General features: G+C 43.3%; 2 protein-coding genes across 2 annotated transcripts in view; both read left to right on the top strand.

The window, feature by feature from the left end:
* Window positions 1-22,498, top strand: part of Dsg2 (desmoglein 2) — a 44,530-nt gene that overhangs the window by 9,775 nt on the left and 12,257 nt on the right. The window contains exons 2-9 of the mRNA XM_057788765.1: window positions 5,536-5,571; window positions 7,788-7,922; window positions 12,726-12,887; window positions 13,026-13,170; window positions 14,290-14,456; window positions 16,915-17,052; window positions 17,150-17,335; window positions 19,883-20,148. Coding sequence (XP_057644748.1) covers window positions 5,536-5,571; window positions 7,788-7,922; window positions 12,726-12,887; window positions 13,026-13,170; window positions 14,290-14,456; window positions 16,915-17,052; window positions 17,150-17,335; window positions 19,883-20,148 — 1,235 coding nt within the window. The remainder of the gene's footprint in view (window positions 1-5,535; window positions 5,572-7,787; window positions 7,923-12,725; window positions 12,888-13,025; window positions 13,171-14,289; window positions 14,457-16,914; window positions 17,053-17,149; window positions 17,336-19,882; window positions 20,149-22,498) is intronic.
* On the top strand, window positions 6,140-6,603 carry LOC130886698 (ATP synthase F(0) complex subunit C1, mitochondrial-like). Its single transcript, XM_057788766.1, has one exon. It carries the CDS (start codon window positions 6,184-6,186, stop codon window positions 6,601-6,603), a length of 420 nt encoding a protein of 139 aa, XP_057644749.1. The 5' UTR covers window positions 6,140-6,183.

Below are 22,498 nucleotides of genomic sequence, written 5' to 3'. Positions count from 1 at the left end.
ACTTCAATGGGTGATTCATCTGAAGTCAGAGTCATTACATCGAGATTAGCCTGGTGTCTGAAGAGCAGACAGGAGATTGTGGCAATCATACACTTTGCTAGTCACCCGTCAAGTATTCATCAGGTCCAAATGCAGAGCTCATAAATTAGAAAATAGAGTTCAGAGTCCTCTTTCCTCTGCTGTTGAAGAGTTTTCAAAGTTAGCATCTGAGAAATACCACAGTTGCACACCCTTAAACCGACTGTTGAGGGACATGGTCTGGGTCGTTCACAAGTTGAAGGTTTAAATTGGATTATTTATTCATTTATGAGTTCATTTATTTACTGACTGACTTACTGACACAGGGTCTCACTGTGTATCCTTGGCTGGCCTGGAACTCACTATGTAGATGAAGCTGTGGTGTCAGACACCGAGATCCATCCACCTGCCTTAGCCTCCAGAGCTCTGGAATGAAAGGAGTGTGCCATTCTACCTAATGGGATTTTTATTTATTTATTGTGATTATTATTAAGGGGAGGATACAAACAATGGCAAACAGGTAGGAGTCAGTGAACAGTTTTATGGAGTGGGTTCTCTCCTACCTTTACATGGGTCCCGGGGATTGAGTCCAATCAGCAGGCTCATGCAGCAAATGCCTTTACCCACTCCCACCCCACTGTCCCCAAAGTTGGGGTTTTTTTTTTTAACTAAGTTGTAACATTTACCTATAAAATGAGAACTACAAAAACTAACCCCACTTGATTAAAAAAAGAAGAAGAAGAAGAAGAAAGGGTGGCCTTTTAAATTTCAGAATAAATGTGGTCCACATCAGATTTATCAGAGAAGTGCCACTAAATCACATCACTCTTGACAGCACCAAGTCCCGACCTCTGTCAGCCTTGTAAGGTTCTATGGCTGCAGAAGCCCTGTCAAAACCTTCGACAAAAGCTACCCAGGGCCAGATCTCCAGCTCTGCTGATACAGACACCAAGTAATAAACAAGTGGCCTTCAGTACCCTCGGTTTATCTCATCTTGTTTACTTGTTTCATCCAAAGTTGAACTCATTTTATGAATGGACTTGAGCAGAACCAAGCATCCTCAGTCTAATGCCTTCTATAAAGTTCAAGGGAGAGACAAAGAATTTTGGAACATTCTTCATGGTTAGACAGGTGGGTGAAAGTGTTCTAGAATGGTCTTGAAAGTTAATAGGAGTTTCTCTTATCGTTGCTATCACACACACACACACACACACACACACACAATAACTTCAGGTTTACTCTGACTCACCATTTGAGAGTACAGCCCATCACAGCGGGGAAGTCCTGAGGCCGCTGGTGACCTCATTGCATTTGCAGGAAGAGAGATGAACCCTGGTGCTCACTTCCATTCTCCTGTTATTCGGTGTGGGACCCCACCGTATGAAATGCTGCCATTCAGTCTGGGACCCCACCATATGAAATGCTGCCATTCAAATGAGGGTAGATTATCCCTAATCACCAGAAACTCATAGACATTCCCAGAGATTTGTCTCTGAGGTAATAATAGATCCTGTCAAGTTGACATTAATCAACGGCAAGAGGGTCTGAATTTAAAGAACAACCAGCCATGCTAAACCTGTCCAGAACCCAAACCTGAGCACTGTTCGCCCTCTCAGACATCCCTGCTAGTATGGAAATATCACACTACCGCCGTGCCTTCAAGTTGAAACAGAATTTGAAATTACTTCCTGCACCTCTATATTCAGTAGAAGACACTAGTTTGAGATGTTGAAGCTTGAGGGTCACCCCACCATGGAACCATAGGTCCACAGAAGGAAGTTCAAGGTCACGTGCTGTGGAGGAAGATTTCACAGGGCTTGTCAGCCAGAAGGAGCTGTCAGACAGTGACACCCAGTCCTCCAGAGTGCGCTGCTGGTGTTTGTCAGAGAAGCCTCAGAGCAGGAAGCCCTTTCTAAAGCTTCTGACCTCAAGAGCACAAAGTTACACATTTTTCAGTGCTATTTGGCCTTCCTTACTACTAACGTTTTGTTTTAACTGGTTGGTTTCGGTTACTGCCTGTTATCAGGAAGGCCAAGTTTTACGTGAGGCACCAGATCTACCAGTAGAAACATTTAAACTTTTGTGGCATGAGGGAGCTTTTGAAGGATTTTTCTGGTTCGTCTAAAAACATTGTTTGAGCTAAGTACACAGAAGCTTACTTTTCTCATCCAGGCGTTGCACGTGACATTTATCTGTCATCAAGTTACCTAGGAGAAAAAAAAATGAGTCATGACTGCTCTCCCATGAGATGCCTGTTCCCATACTTGAGGAATGTCTTTGCTACCATCTGATCTGTGTTTCTAAGCAAACACCTAGGAAACCGGTCTCAATAAATCACTGAAGATTCTCACATGATCGGTTTACTTTTTAGTAGACGGTAATAAATCACTTCCTTTTATCGAGGAAAATATATGCTATTTGGTTACAATGATAACACTAAAGTAACACATGAGTGTACTTTTTTGCCAGGGTCGGAAAGATTTTAGACAAGAATGAAATGGGAAACTGAAGACATGACTCAACGGGTTAGGAGTCCTTGCTGCTCCTGCAGAGAACCTGAGTTCCGTTTCCAGCACCACCTGTGACCCCAACTCCAAGGGACTCTGACATTTTCTTCTGGCCTCCAGGCACACCCCCCTAACACACATGGGTGCGCGCGCATGCCCCCCACACACACACATTAAAATAAGAAAGAAAGAAAGAAAGAAAGAAAGAAAGAAAGAAAGAAAGAAAGAAAGAAAGAAAGAAAATGTTTTCTATTTTTAATGGCATACGATGTCATAACATATCTCAACATAGCCACCATGTCATTAAAAATATAAAAGTTTGGGGAACACATCTCAGTCAGACATTTCAAGCCACTGCTCACTAGATAAAGTAATTTAGAAAAAGTAAGCAAAATGTCTCTGGCTATAACATAGAAGGTGGGTAATTGACTAAGGCTGCTGTATTAGTTAATTTTCTATATGCAAAGACATCACGACCAAGGCAACTTACAGAAGGAAGTTCCCTTGGGGCTAGATGGCAGAGTGGAGGCAGGTGGCAGGTGACTAGAGCAAGAACTCATAACTTTTATCTCAAACCTCAGAGAGCTAACTCAAAATACCACGTGTCTTTTGAAACCCCAAACCCTGCCCTACAGCAATACTTCCGCCAAGGCCACGCCCAATCCTGCCCACCAGCCACCAGCCAGGGACCAGTTGTTCAAATGCTGAAGACTTTGCCAGACATCTCATTCAAACCACCATAACGTCTCTCTGCCCGGAGGCTCGCCTTAGAGCCTTTTAGATGAGGCAAGGAAAGAGAGGGTTAAGTGTCAACACAAAGCGCGGGCTCCACAGGAAACCACATGAGTATGAAGGCTGTCCGAGAGCTCACATTTCCAGAGAAAGCCTTGATTCCCACTTTGCGTGGGCTCCGTGCATCTGTGTTTCCCAAGACACATGGGGAAAGGCAAGCATGGCTGCAGAAATCCAAGCTGAAGACACATTACAGTTACTTCATACACACAGTGGAGAAGCGAAGGCGATGGAGGCAAGCTGTTCCTAGTTCAGACGTAGAAGGGTTCAAGCCGAAGAATTCAGTGTTAGCAGAAGCAAAGGCGGGTCTTCTGGGATAAGAAAGGCCCAGATAGGTTGGTTAGCCAGTGCAGACAGAATGAACACGTTTAATTAGCCTCAGAAAATGGTGGATGCTTAGCCAAATGGCCGCGATTCCTGAGATGGCGAATGTGAGCGAGCTGAGTTGAAAGGAAAGTACACATTTGGTGGCTAAATGTGGCAAGTCCTCGGGTCGTCGCTCGCCTGGGGACGAGGAGGGGTGACTGAAGGTGTGATCTCAGATTGCACGTGGCCTCACTGAACAGGGTGTCCGTCCGGAAGTCAGTGTGACTCCCTGGTTTTGAAGTTTGAGATGCCAATGGTGGGGATACAGTGAGCAGGGACGAGACCACAGCGGCGGCTGTAATTTGCAGTCTAACTGGAGCGCTTTTGCAGATGGGAACAGTGCTAATAGATGGACTTCCTAGCAGCAGGTGTCCAGCAGCTGAGCCACTCAGAGCAAATGAAAGTGAGGTCACACAGAAAGAGTCCCCACTTCCACGGAGAAGCAAAGGATGGGCATCTAGCAATATGGCAGAGCAGAGAGAAGTTAGAGCAGTAATGGCTTACCAGAGTTGGAGAGAATGTGAGGCACGAATAGCAGAGGGTTAAGGAAACAAGTCTCCCTGGCTGCCACTGGTGACATTGTAAGGACAGCTGGCTGGTCTCCAGTGATTAAAATGACCTCATTCTGTACTGTGCTAACAGTAGCTACTGCGGCTTTTGTGACCCCTGAGCAACTAAATTTCTGACTTCAAATGTTTTCGTTTTCATATAAATGTGAGGGCAGTGCTCATTGGATGAAGCTCAGGAGGAAAACGAGGCCAACAGAAGACTGATGGACTGCAAAGAAATTGCACCAAAATCAGAAGTAGGAAGGGAGCTAGGGAGCAGCTGAGACGAAGACTGACTGTACTATTCCCTGTTCCATGTTGTGGTGACATCCACATTGTCACGGTGTCTGCAGAGGACCGAGTAAGGGGAGCTGAAAATGAATTAGAGGTCAGATTGCAGGGCAGGGAGGGGTGTACATGCTTGTGCAGCCATGGGGATATTGGGGATCCCCTTGGAGACTCATCCCTGACCCACAGCCCTGGAGAAAAGTAAGCATGCCCCCAGAAAGCATGAGATAAAAGACACAGGGTGAGGAGAAAACAATTGAGGTGGTCTAAGGCTTCATGAAGCAAATATTTTTTTGTTTTTAATTTTTGTCTATTTATGCATGTGAATATAAGAAGACAACTTTTGAGAGCTAATTCTTCCCTTACTGAGGCAGTTTTTCTTACTGTTTCTACCATGACAGACCAGCACCCAGCTTCCGGATGATCCTCCTGCCTCTGTAGGAATTGTAGCTGGCATTACAGATGTGTGCACTGCTGCAGAGCTGGGCAGTCAGCCTAGCACAGCTCACGCCTTTACACTTGAGCCACATTCCCGAACCTGTTTTGTTCATAGAAAGAAAGAGAGAGAGAGGAGAGAGAGAAGCTAGTTGTTCTCAGGACCAGCAAGATGGCTCAACCTTGCTGCCAAGCCTGAGGACCTGAGCTCAACCCCCAGAATCTACATGTTGGAAAGACGGAGCCTCTTAGATTATTCTCTGATCTCAGCATGCACCCTGTGACACATGTATACCTTCCCATACATGCATATACATGCACATATGTATTTATATGTATCTGCATAATATATATGTCTATATGGTATATATACTATATAGACACACGTGTGTTTGTGTGTCTGTGTCTCTGTGTGTGTGTGTCTTCTCTGAAGGAGACTCTGTGGACCAAGGAAAAGGGAGATTCTGCCCTCTGAGTCTGTTTTTTTTTTTGTAAGAGAGAACATTATAATTTGTTTCTTTTCCCAAATGATGATAATGACAGTTACTCGTATTTTTCATGTCTGTAATTTTATTTTATAGGTCTGCTTGGATTTTGGAAATGGACTCCACTTCGAGGTGAGGAACTAAGGGAGATTAATCCCATTTTGAGGACCCAGTGCCTTGGTTTTTCTGGTGAACAAGTTGGTTATGCCTTACTAGATTGGAGATTTACGCCGCTTTGACCCGGACCATCTCGCTCAAACAAGCACAGAGGAAACCACATCAAAGAATATTCAGCCTGGCAATTTATTTACAAAAAAAAAAAAAAAAAAAAAAAAAAGACCTTGCCAGGCATAGAGGAGCACACGTTTATGGTCCTAGCACTCTGAGGCAGAGACAGATGGGTCTTTCCATCAACTGGAGGCCAGCCTGGTCTACAGAGTGAGATGCAAGGCCAGCCTGGTCTACAGAGTGAGATGAAAGTCCTTTACCCATGGCTGTGAACTGTGTGGCCAGGGAGATCATGGCAGGTTTTCCTTGAGACATTAACATGGATTGAGTAAAGAATAGGATTTCTACAGTTTTACATTATAAACTTTAATGTTCTCACCTGCTCTTAGAGAGAGAGCATGAAGTTGGGTTGGGAGGATCTGGGAGGAGAGAAGGGAGAGGAAAACATGATTAAAATATATTGCATGGGGGGGAGCCGAGCGCTGAGACCAAGGGCTAAAGCTGGGAGATTGAAAAATGCAGACCACCAAGGCACCGCTCGTTACTCCAGTTCTGATCCGCTCCTGTATCAGGGGTCTAATCAGGCCTGTGTCTGCCTCCCTCTTGAGTAGACCAGAGGCCCCATCTAAACAGGTTAAAAAGCCTTCCTGCAGCAGCTCCCCTCTCCAGGTGGCCAGACGGGAATTCCAGACCAGTGTTGTTTCCCGGGACATTGACACAGCTGCCAAGTTTATTGGTGCTGGGGCTGCCACAGTTGGTGTGGCTGGATCCGGGGCTGGCATCGGAACAGTGTTTGGTAACTTGATTACTGACTATGCCAGAACCCCGTCTCTCAAGCAACAGCTCTTCTCCTATGCCATTCTGGGTTTTGCCCTGTCTGAGGCCATGGGGTTCTTCTGTTTGATGGTCGCCTTCCTCATCCTCTTCGCCATGTGAGGCTCCATGGGGTCACCCAGCCGTCCCTGCAGCTTTGACTCCATGCCGGTCCTGGTGCTGGAGTGTGTTAAGCTTCACCATTAAACAACAACGTTTCTCTAAAAAAAAAAAAATTGCATGAAGGTTTTTATTGAAACCTTCAATATTTCAAGCTGTAATTCACATTTTATTAAGAAAAAAGTTTCAAATAGAGACAAAGGAAAATGAGTGGCAGTGTAAACATTGTGAAATAAAACACATGGTTATATAGAGTACCAACACGGGTGGAAGGTGAGAAGAACCTGGTGCGGAATTGCTCTGATCTTAAGACACTAAGTCAACCACATTGAAATTTTCCTTGGATAAAAAATATTTACAGGCCAACAAGATTGCTTAGCAGGTAAAGTCACCTGTGGTCAAGCCTTAGGACCTGAATTTGGTTTCCAAGAACATGGAGGAAGGAGAGGAATGACTACTCAAGTGGTCCCCAGACCTCCATGTGGCAAACATGAACACCCCCAGCACACACACACACACACACACAAATTTAAATAAATGTTTAAAAATATATATATGCAATCTCCCTATAAAACCTAATTGAAAATACTCTAAATAATTTTCCCATGTCAAGTTTTAAAAATAAGAAAAGGACAAATTTAATTATTTACTCATTGGTAGAGCTGGGCTAGGCCCGTAGCCTAGGCTAGCCTCAAACTTAGAATCCTGCCTGTACTCCTCAGGTGCTAGGATTGCACCTGCACAAACCGTGCCTGCTGGGGTCAAATTTGTAGCCATGTCTGAGGAGAAAGTCCTAAAACACAGAGTCATGTGTTCTCAACCCAAAAGTCATCACAGAAAGTGAAACTCAGTTGTCAGTCGGAAAGAAAGCCCTTGACATAGTATTCTTTCTAGTCTGTAAGAGACTAGCTTGGTTGTTGGCTTCTGTGGACATTGCTTTGGGAACCTCTTCTTACTATGGAAAACAAACCCTGTAGAGTTTGCTAGAATGTATACATTTCCTCTACATAAATGCAGCTTGTTAAAAAAGGCAAAACATATCTGAAGTTCTGCACTATTTTGTTTTTTAATCAAATAAGTTTATTTTAACTAAAACATTAAAATGTGCACTATTTTTAAGGTTAAGACAGAATGTCCCACTACAGCGTTGGGGATGTAATAATTGAAGGTAACCTTGTTAACAACAGGTTTTCAGCACAAGTAGAGAAGACAAACTGGTCCCTAAGCACAGTCACTTGGTGCGGCAGAAGCGGGCGTGGATCACGGCTCCTGTGGCTCTCCGGGAGGGAGAGGACCTTTCCAGAAAGAACCCAATTGCCAAGGTACCAGCCACAGTGGAATATGGGGGTGGGGAGGGTGTGCATGTGTGAGTGTCTGTGCATGTGCAAGTGTGTGTGTGCATGTGCAAGTGTGTATGTGAGTGTCTGCATGTGTGAGTATGTGTGTATGTGTGCATGTGTGAGTATGTGTGAGTGTGTGGTTAATAAGACTGTGCTGAATGGAAATTACTCTGTCCACTTTCCGACTTAAGGAAATTAGGTGCTATACTTACCAGATGTGTTTGAAAATGACCAGAACTTGCTTTTTTTTTTTTTCTTTTGGTCAAAACAGCTTTATTCATCATCCAATAAAAGAAACACATACCAGAAGGACATCCCATATCATCTCTCATTTTCTGTCTAAATAAAAAAGAAGTATTTAACTTTAACATAGTAAAATTATATATACAAACAGATATCAAGCAAGAATTACAGTAACAATATTTAGTCTATTTGTATCTGGCAAAATTAAAGAAAATATTATATTATCTATCTTATCTTTGTGAGTCTAATTTATCTTTTATTATAACTAAGGAAAACTATAATTATCTATTCTTCAACCCCATCAAAGACACAGAAGGATATAATATTACCTAAGTTAACAGTAAGTGCATTGTAATTAACCTCCAAAACTCTAGAATTGACAGAGACATTTGCTGTCTGGACAGTCACCCAAAGTTCTTCTATAACATTAAGGCATCCATCTTCAGCCTACAGGCCTATAGTATTCAACAGACTTTGCCATGAAACAGGAAATCTGAAGATCTGTTCTGCCTATATTGTCAGTCAGTCACTTTCTTCTATGTTCTAAAGAATGTCTGGCAGTTTCTTTGGTGAAAGTAGGAACTCTGAAGGACTGTCTCACCTTCTTTTAACAAGTTCAGCTGTCATTTCTCTATGGATCTTGCATGTCTAGTTTATGTAATGTACCATCAAGCAGTCCAGGCAAAAGCAGTTTCTTGCCCAATTGAAAACAAATTCTGTAATGGGTTTCATCAATGCCCATCAACCTCTCTGAAGTATTGGTGCTGCCAGAAACAGACATGTCTCACTATTGAGAAAAGTCTACATTCTTAAAATATTTTAAATTCCATGTTCTGTAAGTCTTTAAAAGGTTTGAAGAATATCTATCCATCTGAAATATATCTCTGTACATCTAGAAAACCTAACTAAAATGACTACAGGTTTGACTATTTTAAATGACTATATATTAATCTGTATTTCTTAACAATACATTACAGTTTTAAATGAGCTGCACAAACACAAAACCTTAAACAAGAGCATAAATGCAATATGCAGTAGAGCAAATAGACCTTAAGTTTGTATCAATAGACTAAGATCCATACCAGTACAAAGTATTTGTCTCTATATTATATCCTCCTTTAAGTGAAAACAAACATTTATAAACAATCATTTTGGGAATTTGGGCATAGTTTTCTCCAATCTGCTTCCTGCTATTTGTTGAGTGAAGTATTTTACAGTTCACAGAGACTTTTGGTGGTCTTGTTCCATCAAATCACATTAGCCTGGAAGGAATCCACAGCTTCCAATCCTCTGTAGAAACAAAAGTAGAACCTCTTTTCTAAAGTAACATGTCCTTAGACTCAATTTTTGAAGTCCAGGTGCCTTTATGTTGGTTTAACTTAGCCGCCCCAGAATCAAATGTCTCTTTGCAGTCAAAAAGTTCAAAGAAAACACAATAATATGAATAATCCAGATTCTGTATGTTTTCCATCTTAATATGATTTATTTTTTAAATACTTAATTATCTTTATTCCTTTAGTCCATGACTTTCTGTACTCTTGTCTATACTCTTTTCCCTCTCTCTCCCAAGCCCATGTACATATTTTTAGCACACTTTGTCTCATTTAGAGGTCTTTTTTGTCCGAATCTGTCCTTATTGTGTATCTGTAATCATTTTCTGACTAGGAGCATTTCTCAAAATGCTAAGCATCTCTAGGATCGTGAACTATAGGCCCAATGTCCTTTGTTTATGGCTAAAATCCACTAATGAGTGAGTACATACCATATTCATATTTTTGGGTCTGGGTTATCTCACTCAGGATAGTGTTTTCTATTTCCACCCATTTGCATGCAAAATTCAAGTTGTCATTGTTTTTTACCGCTGAGTAGTACTCTAATGTATAGATGAGCCACACTTTCTTTATCCATTCTTCCATTGAGGGGCATCTAGGTTGCCTTTTGACAGAAAATGCAGACAGTGCAGCATAAATAACACTGAAATACATGATTTTAGGATTTGATCCAGCCACAACTTGGGGAATCTGACATTGGGTCAACCTTAGTCTAATACACAACCTCACAATATTCATAGAAGGATAATATCATTAAAAGCAGCAGCTGCAGGAACTGAGGTCTGAGAGGAAGAGTGACTGACTTGTGTCCTTCTTGGCTTGGGACAGCCATGTATGCCTGTCTTCTGCAATCCATTATTGACAAGTCTCCTTTCAATCAAAAGTTTTCAAACAAAGTTTATGGCAGTCCTAGTGTGGTGTACTAAATACCAAAGTTAAATTAGCTGTACAAACCTGGTTACACAGCCCCTCCTGAGGCTCCTTAACGCTGTTCTTATATTCTGCCCATCTCTGTGAATAACACTGTAATTCTGGAAATCTAGCCATTACTATCAATTTTACCCTCAAAACACAACACAAACCATCCACTTCTCTTCAGCCCCACTGCCAAGGTCCCTGTCACCTTGACCTTCTCCTCAACCCCACTGCCAGGGTCTGCCACCTCCTCTCCACCTCCCTCTCTTTTCTGTCTGTGCTCTTACCTGTATGAGTTTGGCTCACAGCATATTTGTGCTAGACATTGGCCAGGCTCTGCTTGCTAGTTACCCACCTCCCTCATTAGCACAGAAGTTCCCAAGAACGTAGTCGGTGCCCTGCTTACGAAGTGGGTGCTCAGTAGCATCCATATAAATGCATGCATGCCTGCATCCGAGTTTGATCTTCAACTTTCCGATCTTATCTGTAAAGGGTTTCTATAAGAGAAATACAGTTATAGAACCAAAGACAACAGTTTCCTTTTTCCAGTACCATGTTGTATTTACTTTTACTTGTTTTTTTTAAACATGACCATTGTTTTTGATTTTTATTTTATGTGTGTTTTCCCACATGAATGTGTGGGTGCCGTGCCCACAGAAGCTAGGAGAGGGTGTTGGATCCCCTGAAACTGGAGTTACAGACAGTTGTGAGCCACCATGTGGGTGCTGGGACCCCAACCTGGGTCCTCTACGAGAAAAGTCAGTGTTCTCTATGACTGAGCCATCTCTCCAGCCCCACCGAATTGTTTTATAAAAGCCTTCTCAAGTCGAGACTTCCTCTGTGGCTTCACAAAGCCACGTGTGTACAGCAAGCAGCTGAGTGTGGGACTTTGCTTCCTTTTGGTTTTATTGCGGTTTTTTGTATCTGAGACCTTCATACTGTCTGTCAATAGGTTTCCGTAAAACTGACGCTTATGAGTCTAACAAGTGTTTTCGGTCCTTATTCATTTTAATTACCCAGTTGTTTTAAGTAAAATTTTCACAAAAAGCAAGGGGCTGGAGAGATGGCTCAGTAGGAAGAGCACTCGCTGCTCTGGCTGAGGGCTTGAGTTCAGTTCCCAGCACCTCCTGTGCCTCACAACCATCCGGCCACCGTAACTACAGCGCCAGGAGATGTGATGCCACCCTCTGGCCTCTGCATTCACATCCACAAACTCCCCCACCCCCATCTCACTACATACATACGCGTAATTAAAAATAAAATTCATCTTTTAAAATACTTTACACGGAAGGCAAAATATCTCAGGAAATTCTCCATACTTTCCAAACTCCCCACCTAAAAGCAATTTTCCCCACAGCCCCACCCCAGGGTATTTGGGAAACCGTGAGAAGAATGTGTCATTAATCCTAAGGTTTCAGTCCAGAGAGCTGGTTGGGCCGGTAGGGATGTATGTCTTCAGTGATGTGTGACGACAACTATAGACACGGAGAAGCCTAGAGGGAGGAACACAGGGAAACACAACTAATGATAGGTAGGAATAAGACTGTGGAGAACAAAGAGGCCAGCTGGAGGGCACCCAGCAGGCTAGAAACAGTATTGATCTACCAACGTATTTATTCCAAACAGAGAAAGTACTTAGCTGTATTTACCCCATCTGGGAAGATGCTCTCTTCATACCTTCCAGGCAAATGGGTGGATTTATGAAAGTGATTTTTATTCTGCAGTGTTTTACCTGTCTGTACCAAATTTAAAATATACTCCCCCCTGAGTTAGGCTTAGTGGCACGTGCTTATAACCCCAGCTCTGGGGAGATAAATGCAGGAGGATCACAAGTTCAAAGTCATCTACACAGCTACACAGCAAGCTGGAGGCTACCCTGGGCTATATGAAATCCTATCTCATAAAACCTACTTCCAGTAAGTGCAGCTCAGTAAGAGCTCTCTGCCGGCATGCGTAAGTCACTGGTTTCTATCATTGTACACAAAAAAAGATGAAAAAAATCCTGCTACCCTCCAAGATGTGCTCCAACTATATCTTAATTCTACAACAGTCGCAAACCATGAGCTTTATCGCGGTTTCCATTTCACACATAGGAAACTGAAACCCAGGGAGGCCACTAGCCAGTATCACACACTCGTGTGTGCTGAGAGGGGATTAGACCATGGCTCCACGGGACCACTACATGTCTTGGGCCTCCTGCCTCCTGTCCATACCATGGCACCTTCAACAGGACATTGTCATTAAAATGTCTTTAAAAGGTTTTAACTTGAGACATTCCCTGTTCTTTTTGCATTAGATACATTCTGACCTTGCAGAAGAAAAAGGAATAAAAATCACCTACAAATACACTGGGAAGGGAATTACAGAGCCACCTTTTGGTATATTTGTCTTCGATAAAAACACAGGAAACCTAAATGTTACCAGCATTCTTGACCGGGAAGAAACACCATATTTTCTGGTAAGAGGGAACGATTTTACTCTTATTTGTAGCTCTTCTTCTTTTTTTTTTTTTAATGTGTTTATGATTTTTTATGTTTATACCATAGCAATAGATTAAGTTTAGCTTAAATCTGTTGTTGTTCCTGTCACGATTCAGCTGACAGGCTACGCCCTGGACTCCAGAGGGAACAACCTGGAGAAGCCCTTAGAGCTACGCATCAAAGTTCTCGACATCAATGACAATGAGCCAGTGTTCCAGCAGGATGTCTTTGTTGGGTCTATTGAAGAATTGAGTGCTGCCCGTAAGAACTTTGCTCCTTTTCCTTTAATTCTGTGTGTTTGCATGTGAGTGCTTGTCTGTATGTGCATCTCCTGTGTGCAGGTGCCTCTGAAGGCCAGAAGGGGGTGCCAGTTCCTCTGGAACTGGAGATACAGGCAGTGGTAAAGCACCTGATGTGAGTGCTAAGAACTGAACCTGAGTTCTATGCAAGAGCAGCCAGTGTTCTTAACCACTAAGCCATTTCTCCAGACCTGAAACCCAAATATGTTTCTTTTATTTTTGTTTGTTTGTTTGGTTTTTGTTGTTGTTGGAATGTAAAACCAAGGTCATTTGTCCCCCATATATAAAAACACAAAATCCTATCTTTTGGTAAAAGTTGAGTATTACACAGGAAGGATGATAATAAACCCATCACTCCAGGTTTGGACCTCTTGTTATTTTAAATTTAAAGAACCTTAAGAATCATGACCTTTCTGAAAAAGATGATAGATTAAATTGATGCAGCAGGTAAGGTCTCCACAGCAACTGTTCAAACACGCCCTGTAAGGGGAAGTCAGCTGTAGACACTGTAAAATGGGCAGGGTTATGTTCTAGTCAAGCTTTGTGAGCAAAAACAAGCAGCCACCTGGGCTATGTAGGGTGTCGTTGACCTCTGACTTGTATTACTTCACTATTAGACCTGATGATGGTATTGTTCAATGCAGTGCTCTCCCTAAGACCCGGAGGAGAGCGCTCTCTTTGGTCGTAATAAAAAGAACAGTTGTACTAATCCTGAATGAGCATCCAGGATCTTGGATAATAAGCATGAGTGGTCTTGGCTGTAAGATTGATTAAATGTGTGGCCCTCATACAGCAATTTTTCAAAACTTTCCTAGTATTCTGTGTATAGGTATTCATGTGACAAATGCTTGGCGTGAGAGAAGAGCCTGTGAGGGTCAGTTCTCTCCTCCCATCTTGTGGCACCAAGTATCTCAGTTTGTCAGGCTCGGCAACAAATGCCTTCAGCCCTGAGCCATCTCTCTGTCCTCATCCAGCTAAATTTCCGATAGTGGTATATCAGATAAGATATTCTGATAAGAACCATAGATCCCTGTAAGGAAAGACCAAGAGGATTTGTAAGCACCTTTATTCCTCACGTCAGATACACTCGTGATGAAAGTCATAGCCACGGATGCGGATGACCCCACTACCCGCAATGCCGAAATCGCCTACAGAATTGTCTCTCAGGAGCCTGCCAACACTCCCGTGTTCTACCTCAAAAAAGACACAGGCGAGATTTATACAACCAGTTTTACTTTGGACAGAGAGGTAAGTTAACGTTGCATACCGCCCTCTTTTTTCACACTCTCTCCTTTTCAGTCTTTCCACTCTTTATTTTTCTAATTTTCACTTGTCCTGCATTCCTCACCTGTGGAATATCCTCGTGTGGGAATGCACTGCCTGACATGGTAGTCGGTAGCCTTGGGTGGCTATTGAGCTCTTGAAATGTGACCAGGCCAAACTGAAGTGTGTCATGTTCATGCTGAAATGGGTGAAGTAAGCAACAGATTGGGAAAACTTAGCACGAAGGCTATAAAATCTCACCACATGGCTCAGACCGTGAGCACTTCTGCACTCCTAGCCCTCAGAAGACAGAGACAGAAAAATCTCAAGTCAAGGCTACATAGGGAGCTCTGCCTTGCTCAAGTTCAAGGCTAGCCTGCTCTACATAGGGAGTTCTGCCTTGCTCAAGTTCAAGGCTAGCCTGCTCTACATAGGGAGTTCTGCCTTGCTCAAGTTCAAGGCTAGCCTGTTCTACATAGGGGGCTTGCTCAAGTTCAAGGCTAGCCTGCTCTACGTAGCTCTGCATTGCTCAAGTTCAAGGCTAGCCTGCTCTACACAGTTCTGCATTGCTCAAGTTCAAGGCTAGCCTGCTCCACGTAGCTCTGCATTCCTCAAGTTCAAGGCTAACTAGCTTGTTCTACATAGGGAGCTCTTGCTTATCCTGGGTGACATAGTGAAATGGCTTCACAGACAGTGCTTGGCCTGATAGCTCAGGGCTTTAGTCCCAGCGCTCAGGAGGAAGAGGCTGGTGAGTATCGGTGAGTTGAGGCCAGCCTAGTTTCCATAAGAGAATTTCAAGCCAGTCAGGGCAGGATAGTGAGACTTGCGCTCAATAACAAAAAAAGAAAATCGAAAAGCTCATAATGGAGAAAATTCTTGCTTTGAATCTCAAAGGAAATTTTGAGAATTTGAGTTGTTCCCCAGAAAGATTATTCTCTCTAACCTTGTTCTTTTTTATTTCTAATTCAAAAGGAGTTTTAATTTTATGTATGTGACTATCTTGCTTGCACCGATGTATATCTATGCTCTGATGTATGCCTGGTGCCTGTGGAGATCAGAAAAGGGCATCAGATCCCCTGAAATGGGAATTATAGGACAGCTGTGAGCCACTGTGGACGCAGAACCAGATCTGGAAACAGATCTGGGTCCTCTGGGAAAGCTTCCAGGGCTCAACCACTGAGCCATCTCTCCAATCCCTAATTCTAATTTTTTAATCAAAGGGGAGATCAATAACCTTTAAGTGCCACATGCACAAAAATTTTAACAGCATAGCAGAGTAAAGTGTTAGCAGTTCCAAGGACACAGCACTTTTACCAGACATAAATCTGAAGCTGACGCAAAGTGTCGTGTTTGGTACTCAACTGCTCAAATGGGAAGGACCTTGGTCAGCATTCCTGTTGAGATCTCTCTGAAACGTAAGGTCTCAGTGACTCCTAACTTCTGCTGATGCGCTTTTGCCTGAATCGCGAGTGGGGAGGTCTCCTCGGAGAAGCCACTGTTTCTGAGGTGTGGACATGGAGCTGACCGTCACAGCTGCCACTCCTCAGGCAGCATCTTGTTTAATCCACATAGAAACTGAGCGCGGCAAATCCAGCTCTTATTCCGTCTTACACATAAGGAAACTGGGGCTCAATAGGATTAAGTCTGTGTCCAGACAAGCAAGCAGCTAACCGCAGAGATGAGACTCTCCTCTATCCCACACAGGACCCTCCCACACTAAAGTGGCTGTTAAGTTCCTTAAGCCCCAGACTCGATGAATGGAGCCGTGGACCGGAGATCACATATAAGAAAGGGGTTCACTTTCTCTACTGTTTTGCTATGTGCTGTGATCTGATTTTTTATGTTTTCTCATGGAGCTGAGGATGACCAGGAGCTTCTGTCCCTCCTGCTTCCACCTCCAGAAAAGAATACACTATTTTTTGTTTGGCTTTAGTTTGGGTTTTTTTTTTTCATACTTTTGAGTGACATTTAACATCAGGGCATCTGTTGGACATGTTTCCTAGGAGTCCTCTCTCTACAGGAGTCTGGACCAAGCCTTCCAAGTTTTACCTCCCCTGGCCAAGTCTTCCTGACTTAACATTTAACTTGGATGAAATTGTATAGGATCAGAACAAAAGCAACCGCCTCAGTCCCACAGCCTCCTCCAGTGCAGAACAAGCTACATCTCGAACAGTCCACCATTGTTTGAAGAAGCCGTCTCCTCAGACTGTTCCCAGACACAGTAGGATTATCAAAAACTCCCCCAGGTTTTCCACCTTTCTGTAAAAGCTCTGACTACATATAAATAGCATTCCCAAACCAGCAATAGACCATGGAGGTTACTTGTGAATGAACTAGACAGTGATTCATTTCCTAAGGGTAGGGTGAACCAAAACCAGAAAGGCAGCTTCCAAAAGTACTAATTCCCTCCTCAGATGGGTCTTCATTTTTTATTGTTCTGCAGGAACACAGCAGCTATTCCTTGACAGTGGAAGCAAGAGATGCCGATGGGCAGATAACAGATAAGCCGGTACAGCAGGCTCAAGTTCAGATTCAGATCTTGGATGTCAATGACAATATACCTGTGGTGGAAAATAAATTGGTAACTTATTTTTATGGTAGATTTACTATTTCTTGAGTCCCAACAAAAATTGCTTTATTGCATTAATGAAAGCTGTGTGTTTCTTTATGTTTTGCAGTATGAAGGGGTAGTGGAGGAAAACCAAGTCAGTGTGGAAGTCATGCGTATCAAAGTGACCGATGCAGATGAAATAGGCTCAGATAACTGGTTAGCAAATTTTACATTTGCATCAGGAAATGAAGGGGGTTATTTCCACATTGAGACTGACACGCAGACTAATGAAGGGATTGTGACCCTTGTCAAGGTGAGTTGTGAGTGTCGCCATCAGAGCAGACCGCGGCTGTAAAAGAGACTAACATATTTTGAGCCCCTTACTCTCATGGGTGCTTTACGAGGACATCACCAACCTTGCCTAGGATGAGAGACATCCTTACGGGGTCAAGTCAGTCACCCTATATGTAGTTCAGAACCAGATCAGGAACTCAGATCCCAGCCACATGGCCTCGCATGGCACACTTCCAGGGAGCTCACTACCTAGCGTGAGCTTGGTGGGTCAGGGCTCCATAACTTGCCTTTTGAACAAAAGTCTATCGTGATTTTACCGCAAGTGTTGTAAGGGCTGCACTTTGGAACACAGTAGTCTGCATCCCTATGCCTCCTGGGTCAATGAAGGAAAAACTGAATTAAGTAGTCTTAGAGAATATGTGTAATTCAGCTCAGCGGTGGACGGCCTACCTAGCATGCGTGAGGTCCTCGGTTTAACCCCCAGTGCCAAATCAATTAAAACTTGGTGGGATATGGTTGAAAGTTCAAGGCCAACCTAGACCTCATTGCAAATTCCAGGAAAGCCTGGGCTACAGGCTATATATATATAATATATATATATATATAAATATTATATATATATATACGATAGGCTATATATAAGTCAACACAGGAAAAAAATAGCTGCATAAAAATTCTCAGAACAACATCAATTTTATATAAAAATTGTAAATTGCTCAAAAGCTAGTCACAGATTGACTAAGTAAGTTTATTTATTTTTAAATATTTATTTTTACCAATATTTATTTCTAAAATGGAGAGTTGGATCATACACTATTGCACAGTGATCACACAAACTGCGAGCTTGTTGAAGGAAGGCTGATTTTCCTTGGACTCAGCAGCCCAGAGGAAAGATACTCATTGCACTGCAAAAGTAGGGAGCAGGCTCTTGTTTAAATGCATTTCCCTGGGCTTTCTCTTTACACCAGGAAAGATCAGATTCTTTAGCATGTTAAGGTGCAGTGTAAATCTGTCTTAGGATCCAAGCAGTGGTGGTGCACACCTTTAATCCCAGCACTCGGGAAGCAGAGGCAGGTGGATCTCTGAGTTCGAGGCCAGCCTGGTCTACAGAGCTAGTTCCCAACAGCCAGGGCTGCAGAGATAAACCCTGTCACAAAAAAAAAAAAGAAAGAAAGAAAGAAAAGAGGGGGAGAGGGAAAGGAAAGGGGGAAAAGGGGGAGGGGGAGGAGGGGAAGGGAAGGGAAGGGAAAGGAAGGGAAGGGAACCCTACCTTAGGAACAGAGCTTGCCGTGCCATTGTCTTAAGAGTCTTGATGAAACCCACTACCTAAAGGAAGCTGAAGAGACTGGAAGCAGGAGCTGTTGTAGAGGCCATGGAGGAGTGTTGCTTCCTGGTTTGCTCATCATGGTTTGCTCAGCCTGCTTTCTTATAGAACCTAAGACCCCAGCAGCCTAGGGGTGATCCACCCCCATCAATCGCCAATTTAAAAAAGACCCTGCAGACTTGCCTACAGCCCGATCTTACTGAGGTGCTTTCGTAATTAGACACTGTCTTCTCAGATGACTCTAGTGTGTCAAGTTGAAATAAACTGTCTAGCACAGCCACCATGTATTCCACCCCCATTCATCAAAAACAAGCCCTTGGAACATGTGTTACTGAATATTAATTTTTATTAAATGCCCATGAATTTCCCTATTGCAAAAAAAAAATTTTTTTTACTTGTAAAAAAAGTAGAAATATATGCTTCTGAAAACAATTATGACTTTTATAAAAATTAATTGAAAGCACTTGCTTTGTTAGACATGGTGGATCAGGCTACCTAAGGCAGCACCTACCGAGGGGAGCAGAAAGATGGAGAAACGTCCAAGGCCAGCTTGGCTTGCAGAGTGAGTTCTAGGCCATGAAAGTGCTATATTTTTTGTTCCAAAAATACTAATAATTGTAAGGGCCAAAGGTAGTAGATGACTTCAAAGATAGTGTTTCTTGTCACATGTGAACTCACAGAGACTGTGACATCATATATAAGACATGCCCAAGCCAGACAAACTCCTGGCATGGAGGGGAAAGTTGGGTACCAAGCCCCAGCCCTTGCTGGGGAGCTATTGGCATTTGAAGGCTGCTGAAAGAGGAAGAGTCAGCTTTAGTGGCATGACACCAGATATATTGACAGTCTAGGGCAGACCTCTTACCCAAGAGTAACTGAACAGCACAAACTGGACTCCATGGGTTGAGAGAGAGAGGAAGAGAGAGATAACACACAGAGTTCAGTGAGAAGGAAAGTGGAGGCAGAGCTGGAAGGTTGTGAGATGGACGTGAAGCTGATCAAAATTCACCGAGTAAAATTCTCAAAGAATGAAAAAAAAAACCAATAATAATGAAACCTCCTAAACCTTTCATGTGTATGGATTTCCAAGTTAACAGGAGTTGCAGCTGGTTGCTGTCGGTGTGACAGTGGACTGCCCGTGCAGCTGTGTCCCCAGGTTTCGTGTTGTTGTTTAAATCATGTCTCTCTGCGTGTGCTCATGGGCTCCGCTTCGCTGCAGTAATGTTGGCTTTGTCTCTCTAGGAAGTGGACTACGAGACAATGAAGGATCTCAACTTCAGCATCATTGTCACTAATAAAGCAGCTTTCCACAAGTCAGTTAGGAACAAGTTCAAGCCCACGCCCATCCCCATCACGGTCAAGGTCAAGAACGTGGTTGAAGGCATCCATTTCAAGAGCAACGTGGTCTCCGTCCGAGCCAGTGAGGCGATGGATAGATCCAGCCTCAGCCGGTCGATCGGAAAATTTCAAGTTTTTGATGAAGACACTGGACAAGCAGCCAAAGTAAAGTAAGATATGGCTATGAGTGTGTTTCCAGGTTTCAGTTACCTTACGTGCCAGGTTTTTTAAATGCCGGTTTTCAAAACTCACCAGAAAATCGTAGCAGCTCATTCCTTCACACCCCAGAATTACAGTTTGAGGAAGGCCCTAAAATCTGTTTCTCCCCAAACTGAGCCTGCCATTGAAGGAAGGTGGAGTTTCCATCTTTCCATCAGCCTCTGTGTGGAGCAGGGCTGGGCTGGTCACCTCCAAGACACCTACTAGAGAAGGCTGAAAGTATCTCAGAAAATAACTGTAAATTTCTCTTATTTCTCAGCATACTAGGAGGTGAGGAAGTAGCAGATAAGGTTAACCACATGCGAAAGATGCCAGCACACTGTTATAACCAGGACTGTGAAGGCTGAGGCAGGGGGATTCTGAGATCCTGGCCAACCTGAGCTGTACAGTGACACCCTGTCTCAAATAGGTGAATGAAGAGAGAATCTTGTCACAAATTCCACTTTACACACACATTGTTTTAATGGTTTCACACGTTCCTGGGCTTGGGTATTTAGCTCAGAAGTCGATTGCTTACTTAGCAAATGCAAGGCCCTGGGTTCAGTCCTGAGCTTGCGGGAATGGGGGGTGTAATTTCACACATTTCAGTATGGGAGTAGTCATTTTATGTACAAATAAATTCTGAGAATTAATCTTTATTTAAGCCACTTTATTTCAAGGAGAGGTGAGCTTTTCTGTGTGTGCACATGAATGAATATCTGTACCACATGTCTGCATGAGCCCACAGACATCAGAAGAGGAAGCTGGGCTCCCGGGACCTAAAGTTACAGACACTTGTGAGCCACTTGGTGGGTGGTGGGAATGGAAGCCTGGTCCTCTCCAAGATGGATAAGCACTCTTGACCACTGAACCGTCTTTCCAGGGAACTTGGATGTGGGGGGCAGGGTCTGTCATCGTGCTAAGGAGTTCATTGTGCCCTGTCTCTATAGCTTACACTGACATCTTTTAGGATTACCAGAGTGCATCTCTCTATACAAAGCTGCTGTTTATGAAGTTACGTAGCTTGTGTGTTCTAATAACATTGAGAATGGCCTCCTGGCATTTTTTTTTAATTTTGCTATTTTTATCAGGGCCTGTGACTGTTATGAAAAGGGTGTGCGTTCTTTGAAGAATGATAAAATATGCTCCTTTCCCAAAAGAGTCTTCCTTCCTTCTTTAGCGTGCACTTATCGAGCGTTAGAACAGGAGTGACCTAACCATCCACTCGCACCTGTGAGTTTTCATAAGATCTGGGAGGCACAGCTAAGTTAAACCATGTAACTCATTAGTAGTTCCTGCTTTTGAAGTCTTCATAAAGACGGTAAGGTCTGGAAATGGCTCGGCACTTAGAGCACCTGCGGCTTTTGTAGAGGAACCTGTTTGGTTCCTAGGGCCTGGGTGGCTCACAGTCACCTGTAACTCCAGCTCCGGAGGCTCTGACCCCCTCTTCTGGCCTCTGAGGGCACCTGCTTGCACATGCACACATCCACACGCAGATAAGCACACTTACACATAATTCAATATTAAAATAATAAAATCCTTTTTAAAATATACTAAGGACAGCAAAAGAATCATGTCTTTAATTTTGTCATAGTGTGGTATTGAACCAATTACCCATCCAGTGATTTATGGATATAACATGTGAGATGCTTGTCCTGCCCAAATGCTGAGTTCCACAATGGATCAGTTGCAAAGCTCCTTAAATGGCATCACATAACACATGCCCTGTGCCATGTCAATTAGACGACCATAGTGTGAAATGGCTGTGATGGAAATGGAAAATCGGGGCAGGCAAATCAATGCCTGCTTTAGAATTCCTGAAGGACATTCAAAAGTACCTGTGAAAACCCAAATGTGCTGCCATTTGCTTTTTACATTTTATTTTCATAGTTTTATTTTTACAGTTTTAGGTGTTGTTTGTTTGTTAAGACAGGCTGTCATTAGCCCAGGTGACCCATCCAGCAGGTCCAGTTATTCAGGGTCTGAAGAGGCACTACCTGAAAGAATCATGGGCGGGAGAAAAGAAGGAGACCAAGCAGAGTTCTGTTGTCAAGGTCTCCATTTATTAGGGTAATGGTTGTGGCTTATATAACCCTTGAATGAGAAATTTGGCTTGGGGTGGGGGGCAGGGGTAGGAAGGAACTTTACCGGGGTAGCAAAGGTCACCAGTGAGCACCCCTGGTGTAAGTGGAAACATTCTTTTTGTGATTCCGTTAACAAACAGTTCTCAAGATAGTTGGAATGTGGGGCGGGTTCCGTTAACAAATAGTTCTCAAGATAGTTGGGGTATGGGGCTCTCTGCAGACATCCTTAGGACAATGG

This window comes from Chionomys nivalis, chromosome 14 (assembly GCF_950005125.1).
Source record: "Chionomys nivalis chromosome 14, mChiNiv1.1, whole genome shotgun sequence".
Taxonomy (NCBI): Eukaryota; Metazoa; Chordata; class Mammalia; order Rodentia; family Cricetidae; genus Chionomys; species Chionomys nivalis.
Note: the sequence above shows the minus strand (reverse complement) of the source record. Positions and strands in the feature narration are given on the sequence as shown.